This window comes from Vicugna pacos, chromosome 17 (genome assembly GCF_048564905.1).
Source record: "Vicugna pacos chromosome 17, VicPac4, whole genome shotgun sequence".
NCBI classification, from domain to species: domain Eukaryota; kingdom Metazoa; phylum Chordata; class Mammalia; order Artiodactyla; family Camelidae; genus Vicugna; species Vicugna pacos.
The window spans coordinates 14,072,688-14,100,004 of record NC_133003.1 but is presented as its reverse complement, the minus strand read 5'-3'; the positions used below and the strand labels follow the sequence as shown (position 1 = coordinate 14,100,004).

The window sequence follows — 27,317 nt, the reverse complement described above, 5'->3', positions numbered from 1 at the left end:
ATAACTGTCCTGGGGCGTGGTGTCTGACTCCTAATTCCCAGCAGGGCACAAAAATGACTGGAAGAGAAAGAGAAAGCCCCAGCCCACTTCCATTGTCCTTCCTGTCCCACCGAAGTTCAAAGGTAATGGCCAGCTGGAGAAACTGAATTGGGGGATGGGCTGCTGCTTAATCTCAGCCTGGGCTCCCAACCACCTGCAACTAAAAGGTAGAACAGAATGATGCCACCACCCTTTGGATTCATAAATAAGTAGATGATGATGGGCTTATTTGAAACCAAAACACAGACTCTAAGGTAAACCCCTTGTCTTGTGCCAAAGGCACGACCTGTTTTTTGTAACTTATTCCTACCTTCCTGTCCTTATTCCCACAACCCTCCTCTAAAAAAATAAAGGAAGAAAGAAAAAAGGAAAAGAAAAACACAGAATTTTTCCAGCAAGCTGATCAATCTCCTTTTCTTGCTCCAGGCTCAGCAGGCTCCTTTCTCCTACCAATTCTGCTGGGACCTTGGACTTTGGTGTCTGATCCTCTAATCTACTTTCCTCCCAGGCCCCATCCCAAACCACCCCCTCCCTTCCTCTCCAACACCCATCCCTTTTCCAACATGCCTTTGTATCCAGGCAAGTGAAGAAAGCCCATGACTAAAACTACAAGCTCAGAATGAAACAAAAGCTATAACAAGTCCACTGTGGGGAAAGCTCTCAGAGATGCTCCAGGAGAAAAATAGGTAAAGCAATCTTGTTATTCAAGGACCAACAGTGCTGGAAAGGACTCGAGGGATTCTGTAAGAGGCAACTCTCCCCTTTCAATGGGACCAAAGCCCATCTTTGTGTGTCGTTATAAGGCCAGATTGAGTATCCCTTCCATTTACAAAATTTGTTAGGTCTATCTGCAATTAGACAAAGGCTGACTGTGAAACAGCAGGAAAAAAAAAAAATCAACCCCACTGATGACTCACATACTGCATTATGAGTGCTCTTTCCTAAACCTAAAGAATAATTTATGTTATTTCTGTAAAAAATCAAATGAGCACTGTCTACTCATAGATCCTAAAAGTCACGGCACATGTGGTTTCACTTTCCGTCTTGGGTCAGGTTCAGCACACAGAAGTGTGGACCCCCTCCAGAGGGTCAGTGCAGGAGAGGGGCAGAAGGCAGGCCTCTCCGGCCCAGTGTGAGCCTCTTTTATTGCTGCAGAAATCTCAGCCTTGCATTTGCTCAGGACTTGGAGGCCAGGCAAACTGATTTTCATGGGAGGATCAAGGAGCAGTTTTTTTTAATCAACTTTTTAAGACATGAAAATAAATACTTCCACAATGATATGAGTTACGATTTTTCCTGTTCAAAAACCACTGCTGGGAAGATTCTCTTTTACAAGCCATTACTTGATGTTTTCTCTAAAAACAGTCCAAAGTTCCACTTTGAAGGATCCGATGGTTGAAGTTCGATTACAGTCAGATGTTTTGCACCAGCTGAAGTTAAGGCGAGCAACCCTTTCTGGAGGAAGCAATGAAGAGGGGTGCCTGAGAGCAGCTTCAGCAAAACGCTCAGAACATTGTGAATAAAACAAGAACACAGTTTGGGCTGCCTCCATCGAGGCTGTGCTTTTTCCTAACAAAGGTTGCTAGAATTCATATCAGATACCAAAAAAAAAGAAAAAAGAAAAACCCCCAAAACAAAAACAACACTAAATTCTCTGGGCTTCAGCTGAACAATCAACTTTTAATTGCTACTTCAGTGGTAAAGAGATATCCCGAGATGCCCGCGTCCTGTCAGGGGTGGGAGGACAAGCCGGACGAGGAAGCCCGATACAGCTGCTACTCTCCACCCAGCGCCACCACTGGAGTAAGGCAAGAGGAGCTGACAGGTCTCCCTCCTGGGCCTTGAGGCACACAGGCCACTTCTCAGATGAAGACAGGGGACAGGTGCTGTAAGTTTACTAATGGAACTCTTTAAAGGGATGCTGGCCACTGTTGATCCAACTTTTCTTTTTCTGTGGAAAAATGGGGAAGGATGGCAGAAAAAACATAAAGGAAGACCTCTAAAGCTCCTAGCTGGGAGGTTTGTTGCTGGGTTCTTTGGCAGTAGTGGGTTTAGGCCAACAGAAGCAACAGAGATACGCATGTGTGGAATCTCCTTAGGCCGCCTCCTCCAGGGCTGTGTTTTAGCTGATGCTGAGCTGGGCAAATCCTATTAGTTTACCATCATCAGGAATATCCGAGCCTTCGACACCAGATGCCTGAGAACCAAACAAAATGAGAAGCTGTGGCTATTTACAAATAAAACGGCAGGTAGCAATTAAAACTGATACAGGGAAGGAAGGCAGTGGGGTCAGGTTCCTGGGATACAAACAGGAGGCAGATAAAGGTGTCTCTTCCAGAAAAGGTGGACTCTCAGTACAAAGGTGGAATTAGATGGGCTAACAGTCTCTCTCAGAATAAACAGTCAAGGGCCTGGGGCGGGAGGCTTTCTGGGAGAGAGAGGGGAAGGGCGGCCACTGAAGGGAGACAGCAGCCCAGGGTGCTGGGGAGGGTAAATGAGCACAGTCCAAAGATTTTAATAGTGTCATCACTCAGGGAATATAGAAGCTGCTCTGCAGAGGCTGCTGGTGTGTAACAAGTGAGATGGTTTAACAAGGAGGAAGGGACGAATACCAGTTTGAAAGTGACAGATCGATTTGACTGGGGTTCTTCCACAATTTTCTGCAAATTAGCTGCCACTGTAATCATACAAACAGAGAAAGTAATGAGAAGCTAAGTAAATCCACTTTCAACCCTATTTTAACAACTTAAATGGTAGTTTAGGATCTTTGTACAATCAGAATGGAAGCAAAAAGATAAATCACTCCCCAAACGCAAGTTTTTTTTTTTAAACTCATCTCCAAGTAGCATAAATAAACCTTGAATCATTGTCAAATTAACATTCTTTAAGATGCTGTATTAACTTAGGAAAGATACTCAGGCTCAAGAGGTATGATTTCTTATTCATGGGCTAGAAAGCCCTAGACAGGAATAGACCAACTACGGCCTCTGGCCTGCTTCTGCCTGTGCTCAAAATGGTTTAAAAGGACAGAGACTGTACATGGTCCACAAAGCCTAAGCTACTTACGTTGTGGCCCTTTAAAATTCCACTAACTTGCCTTAAACAATGGCCTCTTCCTTCAGTAATATGTACCTGTGGTCTGACTGTGCCTTTTCTTCATTCCTGCTTTTTTTTAAGGACTAAATCGCTAATGATTTTTGCTTATCTCTTAGCTCCAGAACGATTGCATTCATCCACCAAAATGGATTAGATATGACCAAGCTTACTCTAACTTGTGACTTCTGTCATCATGTCTACCAGAGTCTCCCAGAGACCTGGGTAAGGTTTCACTTACTATCTTCGGGGGTCACAAAGCAAACTCAGTAGTGTGACTTCTTTTCCGTAAGAAACTGTCCCCAGTACCTGTTATTTCAGCAAAGCCAAGAACCATTAGACCTACCCAGTGGAATCAAAGCCTGGTTTCCTAGACCCTAAGTCTACAGGCAGCGACATGGGGGCACAAAGGCAGAACACAAAGTAGTTACCTATTACTAAATCCCTTCCATCGACGAGGCCAGCGGAAATGAGTTCCTGAGAGACACCCTCTGCTGTATCTGCAAGGACAAAGAAAAAGGGACTCCAGTTCTTGTGCAAGCATGTCCCTGCTAACTTCCAGAGCAGGTGCTGGCACAGCCAGACCGAAACCAGCTGCTAACTTCACAGAACCAACATGGCAAGTGGGGTCTCCCTCCCACACCAAGGTTTTTACCACTAGGATTATCTCAAGTGAGGGACAGACTCTCACAGGTCTAGTCCGAGGGCAGAACTTGTATCAACCAAATGGCAAATATTAGCTCAATATAAAGATAACGTCACATTGATGGCGTAATTTAGATGGGTTCTGGCTGCTGTCGGAAGAGCACCTGACAGGGACGCTGCAGAGGAAACTACTTTTCTGAGGGCAACCCTGAACCCAAGCCCCACGGGCCCTGAGACATGATGATGAGAGTGTATCACCCCCGAGGCTAATGAAACAGAACAAGTGGCTGAATTAAATCTTGAGAGAACAAACTATAATCTCTCTCTTTTGGGATCACACTTCCAAGTTTTTTTTGCTAAAATTATTTTCTTTTTTATTCTGGTGGGCTTTCTTTCCTATCTAGTTATTCCAGATTATATAATCTGAGCAATGGGTTCATAACTAGTAACTAGAAAGATGAGGGCACAGTACCACTGATTAACCTCCCCTCCAACCCAATGCTTCCAGAGGGCTGAACACCGAGCCCTTCAGATGGAACGGGAGGACCTTTCGGGAGGCGATGTGTGCATATTTGTGCAGATGATTAGTGATTTGAATTAGTACCTTAAAATGTGACTCGGCCTGGCTTTAAAAAAACAGGTACACCTCTGTACACAGAGGCATCTGAGAGTCAGTCACTCATGATGCTGAGAAAGCAGAGGAGTAAGCGTGGCACACAGTGGCTATAGGCCACTTCCCTAATACGAGTCCTGAGTAACAAAGGCAAGGAAGAAAATAAGCCTTGTCCCAGGGAGAAGTTCATGGCCAGAAACTAAGCATGGCAGGGCGTGGCTTCGGCCTGGGAGGGGAGGAGACTGGAAGCCTTGTTTCTTTCCTGTCAATGGAGGACAATCATGTTCAGTAACAAAAGCAGGAACTCTGCATGCCAACGGATCTGAGTTTGAATTGCAGCTACACCTCTTCTTAGCTGTGTGAATTGTAACCAGTTACTTCACTCTAAGCCTTGATTTCATTATCTATGTAATGGGGATAATAGTCTTTCCTTAGGGAGCTGTTCTGAGAATTCTATGAGATACTGCTTAACACAACACCTGTTGTATAGTAAGTAAGCAGTAAATTAGAGCTATATTCAGTGCTGTTTGTATTATACATGGTTTCCTAAATGAGGTGACAGTAAATAAATTGCATTTTAGTTTTATTCATATGCCCCCCAAAACCTTTAAACCAGGAACATTTTTTTATCACCCTTTAAGAGCAAAATATAGCTAAAGGACAGAAACTTCACATGTTTCCTTAAATGATAAATGAGAAGTTATTTTGTTCTCAATATTTTGCCTCACCTCTCCCAGGAGTAAATTCAAATCGAATATCATTTAATTCTTTTTTTGAATTCCTATAAAAGAAAACAAAATGTATAAAATAAATTTCTGAGTTATGCATACAGACACTGCCGACATATGTTAGGAAAGATCTTTCCGTTCCTATAGATCATACAGTTTGTCCCAATGAGTTCACACTGAAGGCTCAGAGCTAACAGCTCAAAGTGACCACCTGTCTTGTAACCCTTTAAATTCATGTCCTTCCTTGATCAATATATGCCCACCCCCATCCTTATTCCCAATGAGACAATCATATGAAACTAAGAGGAAAATCTGTATGAGCACAGGGAGGTGTGATTAAATAATACAGGATGCCCTTTCCACTCTATCCCCACGCCTAGCCCCCCACCCCCAACACCTCGGACAGGGCCTTGCCCACCGTTGGTGATCAGTCTGGGCAGACTCACAGAATGAAATACACAGTGCTCCCCCAATTCCACAGGGGCTCAGAAGAGAAAGAATACAGAGATTGGGATAATGAGGGAAAAACTTTACAAGTAGTCTTTTTAGGTAGGACTTAATGGGTCAACAGGATCTGGGCAGGCAGAGAAGATGCGGCAACGAATTGGGCCCATCCTGGCAGCAGAGTTAATATGTGACTCCAGAGAGTCAAACGTGTGACTGGTGAGGACAGTAATGGCGATCACTCACCACACCAAGTACTGAGATTAACCAAGCTCCCTGGAGGCTCTGGTTAAAGATGGAGAAATCAGAATATTATGCCTAAAGACAGCCGTGCCTGATCACTTAGCACCCCAATCCACTTTATCGAAACAATTCAGAGGGCTGAGGTCTGACACACACTTGAGGATGTTACTGAAACTGTGCTTAAACTACAGCTACCCAAATCCAACGCAACCCGCCCCACAGTGATTTTCTTCCCCTCACACTGCCTTCTCTATACACTTGCCTACACGGACTCACACTTTTGCATGCCTGCTGAAACTTGTTTTTACTGTGATAAGCACATAATACAAATCAACTTCCAGCACAGACTGGATTGTTTCATTCCATTTTCTCTGTATCTTTCCATAATAGCTAAGAGTGCTGTACAGTCTGCTTAATACCTAACTGTTCAAATTATTCTTTCTGAAAGTGGAATAAAATTAAGACCAAGTGTTCAGTATCACTTTAGTGATGTGACTTTCATGACAAACATAAACATCTTCAAAGACAGTATGCGAAACTGGACTTAATGTCCAGTCATTTAACTTCAAAGTTTTCGTCACTGAGAACAAGAATCTAGCCTCCTCTTTCACAAACAAGTCTAGAACCCAGTCCACCAAAATACCATCCTCTCAAAAAGCTAACTACATCACTTACGAGTATCCTCTCCCCTTCCTGAAGCACATGTCAAATAGAATTTTTATACTCTTTATTAACTACTGTAGGATTTTGAAACAAAATTTTTAAGAGAAATAAGTGGTATTCTTTACATACAATTAAAATAGAAAGAAAGTTTCTTCTGTATAGCACAGGGAACTATATTCAATATCTTGTAGTAACCTTTAACGAAAAAGAATATGAAAACAAGTATTATGTATGTATATGCATGACTAGAACATTGTGCTGTACACCAGAAACTGACACACTGTAACTGACTGTACCTCAGTATCAATCAATCAATAAACAATCAATAGGATGAGATTACCAAGACACTGTATTCATTCAGAACTATCTGAGTTCAGGTACACAGAGCAGGCTTCTTTCAAGAAAAGGTAAGCAAATCTGCTTTCTTCACATTCATGGCATAATTTTATCACTCCTAGTGCTAACACCCAAACATTCCCCAAACAGGTCTTGGTGCCTCCATCTTTAATCACGGTCATGCTGAGAGGACGACCAGGAATTCACATGTGGACGGAAGCACGAGTCAGCAGTAACTCAGGTCCTCACACTACTGCTACTGTCTCCAAGAAAAACAACACACCTGCCGGCAGAGAGCACTCGATGCTGGGAGCCACACGGTCCTATCCAGTTCTCTCAGGCACGTGCTCCCAGAAGGAGTAACTTTCCAAGAGAATCAGTATATTCAGAGTATTCAGAGAACAGCAACGACAACACGTCCACTCACCGTAATCTTAGTACTAGACTGATGGGGATCTTGGTTTCTTGTGAACTTGCTCCTGAAGACAGAGCCTAAAAAGCATCGAAAGGTATAAAGTCATTGCCTGGACTATTAAGCGCAGAGGTGACTAATGTTCACTTGCAGAGGACTCATCCACTTGGTAGCAATTTTCTTCATCTCCAGGTGCGGCCATCCTCGTGCCTAGGACACCTCTGCCGTGGGAGGACATGCCCTCCAAGGCAGCAACAAGAGCTGAATGTCAGCCTGAGTCAAACACAGTCAGGAAGAGAACTCTCAGACCCACATGGAATTCCACGCACAGCCACATTTACAGTCTGTATTTTTCAGACCCCTGTTCCCCTCTATAGGGGTGAAGTGCATGAAGCTGCATCTTTCCCTTTAAAAACTCTGCCAGTGTATCACACGGCAACACATCAGGTGGGTCTAAACTGCCCCTCAGGAATCCACCCCCTGGAGGTGCTGGGTCTTTTAATGGCTACACTAACCATCTCTGAAAACTGTACAGCTGTCCCTTGCTTACTGGAGGATATACATTATTTATAAAACGAATCCAATCTTTCCATCAGTTTTCATGACAGCTGTATCTTTTCCCACATGATTGGCAGAAATGGAAAGCTTGGGTGAAGAAAAGGTTAAATGAAGTGAAGGTGACAAGAAATTACTCCCCAAAACTTTTGATGTTGGGAATATTTCCATCGTTAACTCATTTTCTTGCTTGTTAAAAACCTGTGTGATCCTTGTCAAACTCTCTTATCTGCATACATTTCAAACTGTGAAAACAGAATTTCTAACTTGTTTCAAAATTTCCCAGGACATCAACTGTATTACATGAGGTGGTGTTCCACACCGACCTATGCTTTCTTCGTCTGCACGGAAGAGTATCCCTGCTTTACCTGAGCTGGTTTTGCTGGCTCCACGGTGGGTGGGAGAGAAACTTGAGTTGGCTGTGCAGGCATCTGCCCAGCTGGCTGAGGTAGATGAGCAGAAATCTGTTCTGGAACTTGGAGTAAAGTACCCACAGGATCAGTTGTCGAAAACAGCTGTAACAAAAACACACACACAGCTCTGCAAAGGGAGGCGGATCTACTGACAGGCATTCAGGGCCGCACAGGATGATATTTTCAAAGTATAGTTCTTGTGCAGTGGACTGGCCTACCTCCACATCCCTGAATACACCTATTTCAAGTGGAAGTCAATTTCTATGCTTTTTTATTTTTAAGAACTTTTGGAGGCGTAATTTATGTCCCACTAAATCTACTGACTGTAAGTATACAACTCCCTAGTTTTTAGAAAATTTACACCAGTGTAAACATCACTACAATCCATTTGTAGAACACTTCCATCGACTGACAAATTTCCCTCTTGCCCATCTGCAGTTAACTCCTGACTGACTTATTTTATAACTGGAAGTTTGCACCTCCTCCTCTCCCCTGCCTATTTCACTCATTCCCCACACATGCCTCCTCTTTGGCAACCACCAGTTTGTTCTCTGTATCTATGAGTCTGTTCCTGTTGTATTACGTTTGTTTGTTTGGGTTTTCTTAGATTTCACGTATAAGTGACATCATGTAGTGTCTGTCTTTCTCTGACTTATTTCACTTATTTCACTTAGTGTAATGTCCTCTAGGGTCCACCCATGTCACAAATGGCAATATTTCATTCTTTTTTTATGACTGAGCAACATTCCATTGCATATATACACCACATCGTCTTTATCCAATCATCTACCAATGGACACTTAGGTTGCTTCCATACCTTGGTTCTTGTAAATAATGCTACAATGAACACAGGGGTACATATGTTATTTTGAATTTATGTTTCTGTTTTCTTCAGAAAAATACCCAGAAGTGGAATTGCTGGATATTTGGTAGCTCTAGTTTTAATTTTTTGAGAAAACACCATACTGTTTTCCACAGTGGCTGTGCCCGTTTACATTCCTACTGACAGTGCACAAGGCTTCTCTTTTCTCTTCATCCTTGCCAACACTTGTTAATTGTCTTTTTGGTAAGAGCCAATCTGACAGGTGTGAGGTGATACAAAAGTTACTTCCTGGATAACTTTTCAAGTCTATCTCTGGCCAGCAGAGGCTAAGTTTGGTACCATCCTCATTCAGGGATGCAGATCAAGATGGCAGGGGCAAGGGAACCTAGGGAATCACAAAGTGGCTCTTCTGCTCACATGTTACTAGTCAACGTAACTGCCATGGCTGTGTGCAATTTAAGGGGCAGAAAAAATGCAAGTCTACCAAGTACCAAGAAGAGCCAGGAATCTTTAGAAACAGAAGTTCTAATGTAAGTTGTCAGATATTGGCCTGTTAATAAGTTGAGTTACAGCAGTATTTATTTTCAGTCTTAAACATAATTGTGTATACAAACTGTATACTATGTACACAAATGAAGTGGAAAAAAGAGTTACTTTTAAGCATGTGGCAAGAACAAACAGGTTTGAGAGCAAGATGTGTGCCAGTTAAACCAAATACTAAGAACCTGTGAAATGATTCTTTTCTTCAGGTACTGAGCATGAGGCAGGCCAGACTAACAGGAGTCTGTCTAGTAGGCCTCCCTATCACCCTGAGGCAGGAACTACAGACAACGGGATCCATGTGACAAGAGAAGAGGCTGAGGAAAAAAGTCCAAAGAGGAAAGGTGGCATATGACAAATTCCCGGGGAAATTAATACAAAAAGACTAAGTTCCACTTTAAGCAGCCCAAGACAAAAAAGTAGTTCATGAAGTCAAGCAAGCAAGGAAGAACACAGTCTGGGTCCTTAGGCCAACTTTTGAGTGCGGTGGCACCACCAATTTACTGCAAAGGTCCATTCAAACTCAGAATTGAGATCTCAAATAAAATTCGACTGGTATAAACAAAAAATATACATAACATTAAAACTAAAACAAAACAAAAGCACATACACTTTAATGATTTAATAATCACAACTACCCACCTCAGAATTTGTTAATGATTCTTTCACTCTGGGAGACTAAAAGAAGAAAAAAAAAAAAAGAGGCTTGTTAAATGAAACCTCAAGTTACTTGTAGTCAGTTCCAAACTGCTCAGAATGCTGAAATGAAAGTCAGCTCTATTTCATTCTGATCCATAATTAACTCATAGGTAACTGTAGTGAGAGTTTTTTGGAAAAAGGAAACTATCAGGATACTACTGCAGTCTTTGTCCGGCTAACCTGTAATGCATCAATGTACTTACATATTTAGAGTTCAGAACTTAAGGTTTACAAGCAAACATAATGGAACTGAGTTCTCAGGCAGCAGGAAGATCACATTCTTCAAAGTACAATTCTTCTGCATAATGATGAACACATTACGTGCATAACATTTCAAACCAAATGTAAACATTCAAGCTAATTATCCAACACATTCTCAAAGCAGAGTAATTCTGATTATGGGCATTAATTAAGAAAACTCTTGAGCCAAAATTGAAATACCAATTATAATCTGCCACATGAAAATTTAAGCTAAACTGACTTAGTAAATCATAAGTTTGTAGTAATTCTGGATACAGGCACTGGAGAATACAAAAAACATGTCTCTAACCAAATAACAACTTATGGCAAATTCTACCAAGTATGAATTTAGACTTCTTATAGGATCAGTTTAGGTTTTTAAAATTTTCATTACCATTTTATTAGCGAGAATCAAGCTTCAGGCAAGAGCCAATGTGTCACAGCAAGTGTATGGCCAACACAAAATCTTTTTAAAAAATTTTTTATTTGGAAATAGTTTCAGAAAAGTTGTTAGAATAAGAACAATATACCCTTTACCTGGATTCATCCATTATTAATATTTTTCCTCATGTGCTTTATTATTTAGTGCTCACTTTCTCTCTTTTTAAATATATGTTTTAACACTCCTGCACCATTTGAGCATAAGCTGCATGTACCATCGCTGTTTACTGCTGAACAGTCACTGTGTATCCTTAGGAATGGGGATATTCTCTTACATAGCTTCTCACTACTAACGTTACCAGCTTCAGTAAATTTCACAGCTCAGTACTGTCATCTACTTTACCATCTATAATGCAATTTTTCCAAAGACCTGCTATACATACCCTTTGGAGCCCCTGTTGTTCTGATACACAACGCCGTCCAGGATCACAGACTGCAGGCAGTCATGTCTCTCCAGGTTTCCCTGACACATAATCACTCCCGTGGCCTACTACATACTCTCTGTTTGAATAGAATGTTCCTAACCTGTGGACTGTCTGATGTTTCCTCGTGTTTTAGACTTAAATGCATCCTACAAAGTGATGAATCTGTCCTATGGTATCATATCTTAGGGAATTACAGATTCCTCTGCCCCTCACTAGTGACGTTAATCTCAAACATCTAGTCAAAGCATTTTCCGATTTCCTGGGTATAAACTAGCTATTTTTTCCCTTGCAAATAACAAGCAATCTATGGGGAGACACTTTAAGACTACGTAAATATCTTGCTCATCAAAACCTTCCCATATATTTAGCACCCACTGATGATCCTTGCCTGCTCTAATCTTTACGACTGCTTTATGATGGCTGTAAAACGATGAATTCGCACTCAGCCCTGGCAGTTTACTGTAATAAAAAACAATCCCTTTCCCCTCATTTACTTATCTATTTTTTATTGGTAAGGACTCATAAATTCCTATTTTTAAATGATTTATAATTTATTACTACACTTAATTGATTTTGATGGTTAAACTGTCCCTAATTTAGTCAGTGGGAACTCCTTCAACCTGGCTCTTATGCTATTATGACTTTTCCTCTGTTACTTTTTTAAATTTTTTATTGATTTATAATCATTTTACAATGTTGTGTCAAATTCCAGTGTAGAGCACAATTTCAGTCATACATGAACATATATATATTCATTGTCACTTTTTTTTCTCTGTGAGCTACCATAAGATCTTGTGTATATTTCCCTGTGCTGTACAGTATAATCTTGTTTATCTATTCTACATTTTGAAATCCCGTCTATCCCTTCCCATCTCCTGCCCCCTTGGCAACCACAAGTTTGTATTCTATGTCTATGAGTCTGTTTCTGTTTTGTATTTATGCTTTGTTTGTTTGTTTTTGTTTTTTGTTTTTTTAGATTCCACATATGAGTGATCTCATATGGTATTTTTCTTTCTCTTTCTGGCTTACTTCACTTAGAATGACATTCTCCAGGAGCATCCATGTTGCTGCAAATGGCGTTATGTTGTTGGTTTTTATGGCTGAATAGTATTCTATTGTATAAATATACCACGTCTTCTTTATCCAGTCATCCGTTGATGGACATTTAGGCTGTTTCCATGTCTTGGCTATTGTAAATAGTGCTGCTATGAACACTGGAGTGCAGGTATCATCCTGAAGTAGAGTTCCTTCTGGATATATGCCCAGGAGCAGGATTCCTGGGTCATACAGTAAGTCCATCCCTAGTCTTTTGAGGAATCTCCATACTGTTTTCCACAGTGGCTGTATCAAACTGCATTCCCACCAGCAGTGTAGGAGGGTTCCCATTTCTCCACAGCCTCTCCAGCATTTGTCATTTGTGGATTTTTGAATGATGGCCATTCTAACTGGTGTCAGGTGAAACCTCACTGTAGTTTTGATTTGCATTGCTTTGATAATTAGTGATATGGAGCATTTTTTCATGTGCCTATTGATCATTTGTATGTCTTCCTTGAAGAACTGCTTGTTTAGGTCTTTTGCCCATTTTTGGATTGGGTTGTTTGGTTGTTTCTTATTAAGCTGTATGAGCTGCTTATATATTCTGGAGATCAAGCCTTTGTCGGTTTTATTTGCAAAAATTTTCTCCCATTCCGTAGGTTGTCTTTTTGTTTTACTTATGGTTTCCTTTGCTGTGCAGAAGCTTCTAAGTTTCATTAGGTCCCATTTATTTATCCTTGCTTTTATTTCTTGCTCTTGGATTGGAAGAATCTATATTGCTAAAATTGTCACACTGCCCAAGGCAATCTACAGATTTAATGCAATCCCTATCAAATTACCCAGGACATATTTCACAGAACTAGAACAAATCATAATAAAATTTATATGGAACCATCAAAGACCTAGAATTGCCAAAGCATTACTGAAGAGAAAGAAAGAGGCTGGAGGAATAACTCTCCCAGACCTCAGACAATACTATAGAGCTACAGTCATCAAGACAGCATGGTATTGGTACCAAAACAGACATATAGACCAATGGAACAGAATAGAGAGCCCAGAAATGAACCCACAAACTTTTGGTCAACTCATCTTCGACAAAGGAGGCAAGAATATACAATGGAATAAAGACAGTCTCTTCAGCAAATGGTGCTGGGAAGACTGGACAGCAGCATGTAAAGCAGTGAAGCTAGAACACTCCCTTACACCATACACAAAAATCAACTACTATGACTTTTTCAAATAAAAAAATCTTTTCTTTCAGTCAAAAGAAGATATTCCAAGTTCATCTTGTATTTTCTCTGCATAAGCCCTGGAATCAGCCATTTCTCCAATGAGCCCTCATTCTTTTATGACTTTGGAAACCAAGATCTGGGCGTAAGGTGTGGTCACTGTTATTGTTTTCCTGATGCTCTGCATACCTGGTAATCTTTGACTGGATGCCAGATGCTGTGAATTTTACCTTGTTGCATGCTGGAAATTTTGCATTTTTATAAATTTTCTTGAGCTTTGTTTTGAAATACAGTACTTGGAAATAGTTTAATCCTCTTGGATCCTGCCTTGATGAGTTGTGAGTTGGGTCAGGAGCAGTGTTCAGTCTAGGGCAATATATTATACTCTACTGAATGCCTCGCGAATTACCAGCAGACCCACACCACAAAAAATACTCAGGAGAGCGCTTCAGCAGAAGGAAAATGATAATAAAGATTGAAATCTGAATCTACACAAGAGTCTTTCCTATAAATATGTACTGAATTATGTCAAAGGATTTTTCAAAATGTATAAAAGTAAGAATACGATTTTTTTTCTTCTTTAGCTTATTATTATTACAAGATTTCCTAATACTGAACCATCCTCACACCCTACCCACTTGATCATGGTATATTCTTTTAATGTAATTCAACTTAGTATTAAAAGACTCTCTTTTTAATAAAGAATTCATGGTATCAAAGATGGCTATAAGGATTACATGAGAAATAATGGATAACACAATAAAAATAGAAAGCTATTTATTCTGTGAACAAAGTGTATCATTTTTATGATGTTTAGATACCACTGTATTAGGTTATGAAAAAGCTACTGTAAGTATTTCAGAACTACCAAATTTTAAGCAATTAAATTTCTCTTGCAGATAGATAGGGAGTAATAATCAGACATTGAAAGCTATAATTCATCATTCCAAATAGTATTTGTTGGTAAGAGGACAAACAGCATCCTCATCTCTTTCACAGGAAGCTAGAACAAGGTTTATGTTGCTCTAGCTTCTGCTGGTCTCTTCAATGTAACAATACAAGAGAATATCAATGCAGAGAAGAATCATATGAAAAAGTAAGGGAGAAAGGATGCCATGGTCTCACACCTGTAAACAAAAATCCTCACAATCATATTCAAATGAATGTTTACATTTGTTATCTTTTGAGGGAGCTTAATAAAATTTTTGCAAATTTTCATTGGCAAAGTACTTTGCAAGCTTAGTTCTGCTAAAGAGTAATATTCAATGTTGATCAGCAAGAGTCACAAGTGCTGTCACAGAGCAGATCCTAAAGAGCAGGCAGAGATATACCACTTACTCACTTCTCATTCCATAAGAAGGTTCTGAGCAGTCAAGGCTATGATGACTCAAATATTTCCTATACACATTTCTATTCTTGGGAATGAATCTTGACAATCAGCTTGAGGCATTAACTTTATGCAAGAGTGTTGAATTAAAACCACAAGACCCTTGTCCTTACTGCTTCTAGCAAAAACTAACACACATATACACCATGCAGGATATACTAAATGAAGAAGAGGTGCACTGTTCCTCTTCAGGTAGAAGGTTAGCAGACTTCAGGGACAAAATTTCAATTGTGAGCCTTTCAAGTTCAACAGTTTTTTCTTCTGCAATGTCTAACCAGCCGTTAATCCTATCCAGTGTATAGTCATCTCAGACATTATAGTTTTCATCTCTCAATTTAAGTCATTTTTATATATCATAAATATTATCACAGTCAAACAGACTTGCCAGTTCCTTTTTTCATGTAGAATTACTTGGGCTCTTGTTGTTGCTAAGTTGTTCAAAATATTCTGTCACTAACATTTGTATTTTTTATATTTTAGCTGGTTAACTTGAACTGAACCACAGAATACAGTATTATCTCAGAGGCTTCAGACAAAAAGACAGAGCTCTCACTAAGGCACAGAGTTTAACCAAACTTACCCTGAGTTGTGAAATTGCTGCTTTCCCTTCCTCACTTTCTTCATCAAATTCATCATCACTCCACTCCCAGCCACCATCTTCTGTCTTATGAAGACGGCCACTGGAACCTGGTACTCTCCGAACCTGCTCATAAGGAAGAGATGTGGACTATGGTTAATGTTTGACACTTACTATATAGAAAAGTCAGTCATATTTCTCTCTCCTTCTATTACTTCAACACAGTAAGCAGATAATAATTTTCCCCATAAGTAAGTTTTCCCATGTAAATTCACACCCTCCATCCCTCATTTGCTCTCAGTTCACGATCTCTACTGTCTTGACTCACAACCACTGACTTTCCCTGTACTTCCATCTTCTGAGCCTCCGTACCACCCAAATGCCTCTTATGTGAAATCACAGCTCAAATCTGATGAATGGTTTCATATCTCAAGACATTAAAAAAGGGTGGGAGAGTTTCAGTCCCCAAATAAATAAACCCAAGATTAAGAAGAGTCTGATCCCTTTTTTTCAATTTTAAAAATCACAATATCTACACAGTCTCAAGAGTACTACAGCTGTGCAAGTTTTGTTAAGAAAAACAACAATTTCCTAACTTCCATCCTTTTCCCCACAGGCAGCGACTTTCAATTCATTTCAGCTTATTCTTTTGGAATTATATTCATCTAAGTAAACTGTTCTTATTATTACCCCTTGATTTCCTGGTTTTAGGAATTATCTATTGGACTTCTCACCACAGAAGACGGGAATTTATCCCTATTATCAATCCCCTACTCTTTTTCAAGATACACTGTAATTTTGGTTAAATCAATATTCAGTGTCTATATATTGTGACTATATAAACTATACAGCTGAACCTTATTATATATTACAATTACTTTTCTTTTCTGTATAACTTTTTTCCCCCTTGAGTTAATATTTGCTTATTTCTCACTGGTCACATTCATCCTCTGCTTTGCAAATTTCCTCACCATATTCATATACACTAGATATTCTTCAGTATCACCTTCTTGAGGAAGCCTCTCACCAGAGCCTCCTGATCTGCTCCACCAGATTCACATCAGGTCTGCTACTTCACATCTCACTCTATCATCATTCAGAGGGCCATGCTTCCTGGGTCACATGACTCCCCTGATCTTAGTTTAAGCAATTTCTCCACTGTTAGCATGGCACATTTATTAAAGCCATGCATTTCTGAACATATCTTGATTTCATCCCCACACTTATAGTTTGCCTGGTAAAAACAAAAGTCTGGGTTAGAAATCACTCTCTATGCTGAACACACTGCTCCACTGTGATGTGGCCTCCAGAGGTGCCACTGAGGTCACGAGGAGTCCTAATCCTATCTCCGGTCTCCCCCACTTCTCTGGAAGGCTGCAGCACCTTCTTTTTGCCTCCAGTATTCTGAGCTGTCACGGTAATGTGCCTTAGTGTTGCTCTATTTGCATTCATTGTGCTGGGTACTTGGGCTCCTTCAATTTGGAAATTTATGAAATTTTTTTCTTGAATTATTTTTTCAGTGATTTCCTTTCTTCTGTTTTTCTCAGTTTTCCTTTTCTGGAACTCCTTTTATGCAAATGTTGAACCTTCTCAAATAATCCTCTGATGTTCTCATCTTTTCTCTTGTTATCCATTTTTTGGTCTTTTGGCTCTGTTTTCCAGGAAATTTCAACTTTACCCTAAAATCTTCATAATTAATTTTTTTTTCATTTCTTCTATAGTGTTTCCAATTTCTAAGAGCTTCTTGGTGGTGGTGGTGCCATTTTCTAAATGTTTCTTTTTTAAAAGTAATAGCTTTACAGAGATATTCATATACAACTGACCCACCTAAGGTATTACAATTCAATGATTTTTTAGTATATTGAAAGTTGTGAAACCATCTCCACAATCAAATTTAGATCACTTTCATTACTCCCCCAGCCCCCTAAAAAAATCACATACCCACTAGCAGTCACTACCCATTACTCTACGATCTGCTCAAGTCCTAGACAACCAATAATCTACTTTTTGTCTCTATACATTTGCCTCTTCTGGATATTTCACATAAAGAGACTCATACAATATGTCTTTCAATTAACATAACGTTTTAAAGGTACATGTATATTATGACATTATCAGCCCTTCATTCCTTATTATTGCTGAATAATATTCCATTGTATAGATACATGACATTTTATGTATCCATTTATCAGTAGAAGGACATTCAGGTTGTTTCCACTTTTCAGTTATGAATAATGCTTCTATGAACATTCATGTGCGTATTTTTATGTGTGCATGTTTTCAATTCTCTTGGGTATGCCTCAGAATAGAACTGCTGGGTCATGTGGCAACTTGGTGCAGCCTTGTGAGAAACTGCCAGCCTACTTTCTACAATGGCTGCACCACATTCCATTCCCTTTTCTCCACATCTTTATCAACACTTGTTATTGTCTGTCTTTTTTGTTATAGTTATTCTACTGGGTGTGAAGTGGTATCTTCATGGCTTTTGTATGGTGTAAGGCAACTTCACAACTCACTCTGGTAGCTGCAAACAGTGACTTAACAGAGCTTAGAATTAATTTATCAATTATATAACACACCTTTTCATTCTAGTTGATAGAGTAGTACCTAGGATATAGTAGACTAACAATATTTGCTAAAAGAATATATCAAAGAATGCTAAAGAAAGGATTGAAAGAAAATGAGTAATACTCATACTGTTAAAGTATTACTTAAATACACTTTCAAAATGGAAATGAGAAGCTACTGTAAATAATTTCCCAGAAAAACTGAGGTAAATCCCCTTTACCTTTTTAGCTCTTTCAGAAATGGTTGGTGCTCTCTGCAATATTTTTTCTTGAAGAAATTCTTTATTCTAGAGAGGAAAAATAAGTATTTTCTTCTTATAAGTTTTTACTGAACAAAAAAACGGACACAGAAATATTCACCACAATTAAAATGTGACATAGTATCTGTTTTATAAAGAAGTTTGAGAAAGGCTTCCATTCTCTTATTCTGAGACTCCTTTGGTATACTACTATACACTTTATATACTGAGACAGAGCTTTAATGTACTGTGTGAACCATTATCTGTGAAAAGTTTGCTTTACCGTGTGTCTTTGGGATCATGGTCCCACATTTCCAACTACAGTAACATCCCACTTATCTGATATCTTTGGGAAATGAGATGTTTACTAATTAAGCAGTAAACCCTAAAATGAGAGTTTGGTATTTTTCACAGATAATATTTATGGTGGCAGAGTTTAATATTCATCTTTCCTGTTATAATGTGATGAGTAAATTAATTTATATGAAAAATACATTTATCTTAAAAACCAAAGATTGTATAAATAGTGCCCTCAACAATTATTTCATCTACCATCATTCTTCCAAAAATAGTCGTCTCAAGAGAATGCAACACCTGAGCAGTGAACCTAATTTAGGTAATTGGCAAGGATCATATGAACACGTGAAATCAAAAGTTAGAATTCCCTACCTTTGCTTTTTGGAAAAATTTGTGCCTTAATAGTTCTGCTGCTGTTGGTCTAAAATCAAAAAACAAAGTTTTTACAGTTAATTCAAGAGTAACATGGGTGTTCATCTTCAAAAATGAAAAATGATTTGTTGAGCAGCAAGATCAAAATTCAGTGTACTCCATTTTCCTTAACCTGCTAAAAAGGAAAAAGGAAAAACTCAGTATAAGACATTGAGTAGAATTAAAAAACTCAAATAGAAATGTTCTGATAATTATTGTAGGTTCTTTCAAAAATTCACTAGTGAAATGTTTCTTTTAGAAGCATGCTTTCTTAGTGGCCTCCAATACATTGGCTATTTAATATTATATGGACCAAATCAAGCCCTGTGCTTCTTGCCACATGGCTGCTTGAAAGCCTTCAACATACATAACCACATATTCTTAAAAAATAACTTCACAAGTTCCTTTAAAAATCTGAAGATTCTAAGAGTAATGCATAGTCCCAAAATTTAATCTCAACTCAGTTCTTAACTGTGCAGAGTCTTACTTCATTTGAGTAAAGGCATCATTGTCAATTTAACAAACTAGCATGATTGAGAATAAAGAATAAACAGTACTACACACCTACTGCGTAATCCTGAGCAAATCACTTCTCTAAGGTTCAGTATTACCTGGCCGGTTCCTAAAAGCAGTGGTTCTTAAACACTGCTGTGCATTATAATAGCTGGGAGTTAAAAAAAAAAAAAAAAAAGATCTCAGTTCAAAATCCTCATTGGGTGGGCCCAATATCTCATTTCCAGTCCCCACTTGAAAGTAAAACTCCAACCCAGTAGGTTACTGGAATGAACAGTGTCCCACTGAGGGCAGCTGCAAGGATTAGTTTATGACAGTTCTTGGATTTATGGCTTCCTTATTAATTCTTCATCTGAGGACCTTCCTTTATCACAAGCTCATCTCTATATTTGGTTTTTTAAGTGTGATAGATTTATCCAACATTTCTGGGTGCTTGTAACAAGAGAATCCTACTATTTTAGTCAACTAGCTTGGCAGAAGCAAAAGTGTTCTCTATCTTTTATACCAATTTATTCAGAAACAGGAAAAAAATTTCTAAAAACACAGGTTTGAACTTTGCTGCCTGTTTTTCTTATCCTTTCCAATATTTCCAACAGTAAACTTTGAAGACCTATTAAACATAAATATACTAATGACATGATCAAGGATGTCAATTCAAATCTTTATGCTTTTGTTGATCTTCAGAAAAATCAAAATTAAAGACCTCTTAGTGCTAAGAAACTGAGGGGAATATAAATACTATGTGAAACAGAAAAATAAGAGAATGGGAACAGGGCTCAGGGTTAGAAATGAGGAGTGTGGTTGGCCTCAGAGATAAAAGGTTGTACTCAGTGATCTCCAACATTCTATGAAGCTGTTTAATTCATGAAGACACACATGTTAGATGATCATGCCTCCTGACTTACCTGTCATCCAATCTTCCTAGTGTTAACAAGCAAGTGCTTTGATTTTTTTGGTCCACTTATTAAAATATCTCTCCAATAAGGAAATAAGTATGACTATTTGACATTAAATATAACATTTGCTATGTGTATTTCTTGTTATTAAAATTGTAAAGAGCATTAAGATGTTTACTTACAACTTTTAAATGCAAATTGAAAACAAGCCCTCACACTAATTTAGCATTTTAGTAACATATACATTTATAATATAAGAAATTAACCACGAAATAGCTTAACTATTTAGGGTGCACTATATACTAAAAAAAAAGGGAGAAAGTAAGTGATTCATTTCCAATCTAGTACAATGGTCTGTGTATATTTTTTCTAAAGTTTACATTTAGTTCCTCTGAATATGCATAAATAATTCCCTGTGCATGTATATATGCATGTGATTCTTACCCTTCCTCAATGGTTTACCTATTAGATGAAGAGAAAAGTAAGCTTTATCTCATGTTTTACCTTTTTTCTGGATCCTTTTGAAGGCACAATGAAATCATTTTTCTAAATGATTTTCCGTATTTTTTCAGCATTTCTTTATCTTGAACACCAGTTTCCAAAGAAGGAGGATCATTCTGCAGTGTCAGCATTAAAACCTGTAAGAATTTTCAATATAATATAAACTTCTGAAGACTCAGTAAATTAAATATTGTGACCAATATTTTTCACTACAGACAACCTCCAAACATACAAGCAGATTTTAATTTCTAAAAGTTCACATATAGACTAGTTGTTTGGAAACCAGAGTTATTTCGGTGTTTTCTACATCAGTAATACCCTATAGGTAGCCGGCTTCCGTGTGCCTGCAAGGGCTCAACTATATCAATGCTGTATGTCCTTTAGTGGGAATCCTTTCTTCATGTCCTCTGTCCCCATTCTTGTACCAGCAAACTACCTTTAAAAAAAATTAAAATAGTAGTAATATTAAGAGTATGACCTTGCTGACTTTACCTATATGTGGCTCTGTTTCCACTTGACCTCTTGGAATCTGACCTTCTCTTCCCAGAACTCCTCAGAAACTTCAATCACAGAAATCACCGATGATGTCCTAGTTAACGAAGCTACAACCTTTTTTTATTTCTCATTCTTCCTACCTTCTCTGCAGCAACTGACAATTCTGATTACTCTGTCCATCTTAAATCTCTTCCTTCTTTGACTTACATGGCAACATACTATCTTGATGCATACAGATGTAAGTAATAAAGCTCACTGATGTGGTGAGGTTTGGGGTGATTTGTGTTTTTTTATACTGTTTGATTTTTTAATAAAAGCTTAGCCATTTTTCTAAGCACAAAGTCAACACCAATATTAAAAGGCCATAATCAGAATTATTACTTCCTATTTAGATTCAATTTATATTTACAGAAAAGGAATTACTAAGGTTGGCAGTATTTCTCATTCTAAGCAAACAGGTTAACATGTGTCTGTCCAGCTACAACTGCAGGAGTCACTGCCTACAATGACAACAAGTAAACCTCATCCTTCCTCCCCATCTCCTTTTTAAAAATAAGCCATTTCTTGGGCCTGAAAATAGCGTCCCACCTTCTAATTATAAAAAACCATCCTTTTCTAAACCTTGTGCATTAATTAACCTAGGAGTCTTAAATTTTAGGAAAACCATGGCCTGAAAAATATCACTAACCTTTCACATAATCAAAATTTCACTCAACAAACATACAGGTAAATATGTATATATTTAGAATATGGAGATATAAGAGGTTTTTCACACTATCCTTTTAGTGGTTTTGTCCCTGTCTACATTGTCAGAGCCTTAAATGAGACAGAGTATCATTTTAAAGGTTCTAAAGTGCACCAAGATCATACAGATGTGAACAGTATCACTATGACAAAAATTCACGACGGTGGTCACCACTTTTGACAGTCAGAGGGCAATCTGTAAAGTGGGCAAGCGGAATTACTAACAGCAGCTACAGCTGCAAACGGACGAACAGAACTCATGGGCACGTTGTAACTGAGGGGCCACACAGATAAAAATGGTTGCCAACAGTATTGGCAGGACCGTCTTGAAACACAAAAAATTCATTCTAGTACTAATGTTGGGGACGCCAGGATTAATAATTACATTTCAGGTAACTACTACCTTAGGATGTAATATGCCTTTTAATAAAAGCTGCTTAATGTTCTACCACAAAGCAAACTTTTACTCAACAACAAGGAGAATCCTACATACGTAATAAGGCATGTGAGAACTCTGCATGGATTATCTTATTTAATATATAAAAAGCACTTAGAACAGTGCCCGGCACAGGGAAGTGCTCAATGAATGTTAGCTATCATAACTGTTAATAGGGAAACTTCCAACAACCTTATGAAGTAGAAATGATCACATCCCCACTCAGGCTGTTCTATACAGGTGCCTGTGGGGGTCACACACTAAAATGAGACACATCACATCCTAATACCAAACTAGTTATGCAGTCAGGAGATGGTGAGTCATCATGTAAAAAGGTCAACTACAATGTAAAGTCATTCAGTGCTAAAAAGTAAATATCTAATAGGGAGTGTAACTGCTAGAGGAGTTAGAAGAAATGCAGGGCCGAATTCTATGGCTAAGAACGTCAAAGGAGAACTGAGACATGAGCTGGGCAGTGTTCTAATACGAGCCCCACCTTCATTGGCGGGTACTTATGATAAGGAGCCGCCCCCGTGGCCAGTTCAATCGCTGTGATCCCAAAACTCCAGATGTCAGCTTTGAAATCATAACCTCGGACCTGTGAAGAATAGACAGAGGTACATGATTATTTTTACCACCTTAAAGGCACATATAAAAGAGAGCCTCTAATATGCATCCAGAACAAGAACTTTAAGCCAATAAAATATAATCTGAAGTAAGCTAAATACACTTTGTAAGAGAAAGCAAGCAAGCAAGCAAGCGCGAGCAAGAAAGCAAGCTGAAATGAATGCAAGCAAGCAAGCAAGCGCGAGCAAGAAAGCAAGCTGAAATGAATGTTTACCAACAGGGAAACTGCTAAGTATGGTATGTTCACTAGGTATGGTATATTCATATATTCAACTAAAAACAATGTTAATGAATTCTATATGAAATATGGAAAACCACGTCATGATATGATATGATAAAACACTTACTAAGAAAAAAGATTACAAAATTTTCCATAAGTTTTGATACTATTACAAGCAGGTATCTAGTCTATCTAAGAAACAACTAGAATTTAAAAAAAATGTCAGGCAGTGGTGGTGAATCTTTTTTTCCCTAAATTTCCTATGTTATGGTATTGTTTTATCACCTTAATTTTCAGAATGAAAAAAGTTACAAAGGCTCAGAATATTTTTTAAGTTGTTAGTGTGAACATGTTGCCAGATTTCTCTCCTTTATACTGTCAACAGCACATTATATAATTAAATGTTTTAATTTTCTATCCTAAACAATATAGGAGGAGAAACAGGTTTTGGGAGTGTGTGGTTTGAGACCTAAAATTAAAGCTCCATATTACGCGCTGCTTCGATATCGGGTAAATGGGAGGGCCTCTAACGACCTAGGCGCAAGCTCCTTCCCCCACTCTGCTCCCAAGGATAAGGTCCCTTAGGCCCAACAACCCCGCTTGGCAAATGGACCAGCCGCAGTTCTTGTTTATCCATGAGTAGCAGGTTTCTGCTCCCTGCCAGCCCTCAGAATTGTTCAAATAGGCCAATCACACCTCCACAAGGAAACCAAAGGGCATCCCACTCTCCTCATACGGCAAAACCTTTCTCCAGCAACTTTTTGTTCACTCACTTCCTAAGCACAACCCCATGAGGCAAGCAGTGTCCTATGCCTCCAGATACGTGTGTATGTAAGTAATATGCTGCTGCCAGTCTCATTCGGTCCAGGGTCCGGTGCCATGTGTTCAGCTATCCCCATAACCCTAGAGTGGGGATCCTTCCCTCACCCAACAGGGTCAGTGCAGATACTATGACAGAATGAAAACTAGATTCACTTCTACATAGTGAGTATGATATCCCTGAAAGACAATTATGTGAAAAACCTATAGGGAGTTGGAAATATCACTCTGGAGCCTTAAAAAACAAGACTTGGCTGGATATAATTTAGCAATAATTAAAAGGCTGGAAGTGGAATGAAAATTTCTAGTGAGTACGTGTACTCAGAGAAGAGAAGAAGCTGGGAAGTAGCGTCACTCAGCAGCAGAAGGAAAGTCTGAAGAGAAGTCAGAAATGGCAGGACAAGTGGAAAAACGAGGAAGCTAAGGAACTGAGGAAAGATGGAAAAGGTCAACAGTTTCAAATGCCACAAAGAGAACAGGACAAGGAGCAAACAATGAGCACTGGAAATTAGAGAATCAGCAGAGTGCCTGTAAGGGGATGGCATGAGTGACATCAGGCTGCAGTTGTCTGAGACAACTGAGAAACAGGGACGTGGAGAAAGCCAGTCCTTCAAGCCCCGTAGCAATGACACTCATGTAACAAGATCAGGTCATTTAATTTGTCCTAAAGGTTAGTATCTTTAAACCAATCTTGATTATATTATTCCTTAGGTTGCCTTTCATATAAATCCTGAGATTCCTATGTCCTTTGTAAAGTTCTAGAGTTTTGCTTTTTTAATTTTTTCTAAGCACAGACCAATTTAAACAAGGAACAGAGACGTATTTCTCAAAGCTAACCAAGTAGACCACACAAAAGCAAATGCTACTCAGTTTTTTCAATTTTGTAACAAAACCCCAAATTATTTAAAAAAGACAAAACACACAGTACCTGTTCCATAACTTCAGGGGCCATCCAGCAAGGGGTTCCAACAAAGGTCTTTCTCACTTTATTTCGGGTAATATCACCACCAGTTGCTAAAAAAGCACTAACCCCAAAGTCTAAAACAGAAAACAGCGGCAAGGTTTTAAAAGTACAGTAACCACGGGAAGGGAAATAGCTCAGTGGCAGAGCACATGTTTAGCTTGCATGAGGTCCTGGGTTCAATCCCCAGTACCTCCACTTAAAAAAAGAAAATGCAGTAGCCAATATAAACAGAAAAATAATATAAAGTAGTTATGGTCTGATATACACAGCACGATCTTTTCTTTCTGCTGAACTTCTTGACTAAATTAAGACATAGCTCAACAGGTTCCGCATTCCATCTCGCTCTACCTCACACATTTTCATCTCCTCACATTTTCCTTCTTGCTCCAATCCATTCTTTTCAATTCATCCTCCCTAAATGAACCTCTCCAGCCGTCAAACAGTAACTCTTCATTGCCCCTTCTCCCCAGCCCCTGGCAACTACCATTCTGCTTTCTGTCTCTATGATTTTGACTACTCTAAGTATTTCATAGACGTGGAATCATACAGTATTTGTTTTTTTATAACTGACTTATTTTACACAGCATAACATCTTCAAGGTTCATCCATGATGTAGCGTATGTCAGAATTTCCTTCCTCTAGAGGCTGAATAATATTTCACTGCATGTATAAACTACATTTTGTGTTCATCCACTGATAGACACTTAAGTTGCTTCCACATGTTAGTCCCTGTAAATAAATGCTGCTATGAAAATGGGTGTACAAATACCTGTTTCAGTCCCTGCTTTCAGTTCTTTGGGGCTATAGACTCAGAAGTGGATTTGCTGGATCATACAGTATTTTTATCCTTCAATGATTTGAGGAATTGCTATGCCATTTTCTACAACAGCTGTATCATTTTCACATTCCCACCAACAGTGAACAAGGATTCCGATTTCTCCATATCCTTGTTATTTTATGTTTTTTTTTTTTGACAGTAGCCATCGGGATGAATGTGGTGGTATCTCCTTCTAGTTTTGACTTGCCATTTTCCCTGATGATTAGTGACACTGAGCATCTTTTCATGTGCTTTCTGGACATTCGTATATCTTCTCTGGGGAAATGTCTACTCAAATCCATTTTCAAATTGATTTTTTGTTGTTGAGTTTCAGGAATTCACTATATATTCCAGAAATTCTAAGTCTCTTATCAGACACGTAATTTTACAAATATTTCCCCCCATTCTGTGGGTTGCCTTCTTACTCTGTTGATAGGTCTTTTAATGCAAAACATTTTTAATCTTCATGAAATCCAATTTGTCTCTTCTATTGCTTGTCTTTGGTGTCACATCCAAGAAATCACTGCGAAATCCAATGTTGTGGAACTTATGTCCTATGTTTTCTTCTAAGAGTTTTATTGCTTTAGGTCTTACATTTAGGTCTTTTATCCATTCTGAGTTAATTTTTGTATACAATGTTAGATAAGGGTCCAACCTCATTCTTTCCCACGGGGATATTCAGTTTTCCCAGCACCATTTGTTGCAAAGACCGTTCTTTGCCCCACTGAATAGTTTTGGCACCCTTGTCTAAATCACTTGAACATATATGTGAGGGTTTACTTCTCGGCTTTCTACTCTATTCCATTGGTCTCTGTGCCCATCTTTATGCCAGTAACATACTGTTTTATTACTGTTGTTTTGCAGTAAGTTTTGAAAACAGGAACTGTGAATCCTCCTGCTTTGTTCATTTTTCAAAATTGTTTTGGCTGTTTGAGGTTCTTTGAGATTCCATATTAATTTAAGGATTTCTTTTTCTATTTTGCAAAAAAAAAAAAAAAGGCCACTGAGATTTTGATAGGGATTGCACTGAGCCTGTAGATTACTTTGGGTGGCACTGACTTTTTAACAATAGCAAGCCTTCCAATGCATAACAGGGGATATGTTTCCATTGATTCATGTCCTCTGTAATTTCTTTCAGCAGCATTTTATAGTTTCACTGTACAAGTGTTTCACCTCCTTGGTCAACTCCTA

The 27,317-nt window shown here is 38.7% G+C and overlaps 1 protein-coding gene across 1 annotated transcript in view; it reads right to left on the bottom strand.

The window, feature by feature from the left end:
* Nucleotides 1-1,256: 1,256 nt before the first annotated feature.
* OXSR1 (oxidative stress responsive kinase 1) overlaps nt 1,257-27,317 on the bottom strand; it is a 70,398-nt gene continuing 44,337 nt past the window's right edge. Inside the window, exons 6-18 of the mRNA XM_006200651.2 lie at nt 25,274-25,383; nt 23,176-23,277; nt 21,008-21,141; nt 19,056-19,104; nt 18,369-18,434; nt 15,584-15,706; nt 10,190-10,225; nt 8,140-8,286; nt 7,232-7,296; nt 5,119-5,171; nt 3,564-3,632; nt 2,652-2,716; nt 1,257-2,236 (exon numbers count right to left, since the gene is read on the bottom strand). Of these exons, the coding sequence (XP_006200713.1) occupies nt 2,162-2,236; nt 2,652-2,716; nt 3,564-3,632; nt 5,119-5,171; nt 7,232-7,296; nt 8,140-8,286; nt 10,190-10,225; nt 15,584-15,706; nt 18,369-18,434; nt 19,056-19,104; nt 21,008-21,141; nt 23,176-23,277; nt 25,274-25,383 (1,094 nt within the window). The 3' untranslated portion in view covers nt 1,257-2,161. The remainder of the gene's footprint in view (nt 2,237-2,651; nt 2,717-3,563; nt 3,633-5,118; nt 5,172-7,231; nt 7,297-8,139; nt 8,287-10,189; nt 10,226-15,583; nt 15,707-18,368; nt 18,435-19,055; nt 19,105-21,007; nt 21,142-23,175; nt 23,278-25,273; nt 25,384-27,317) is intronic.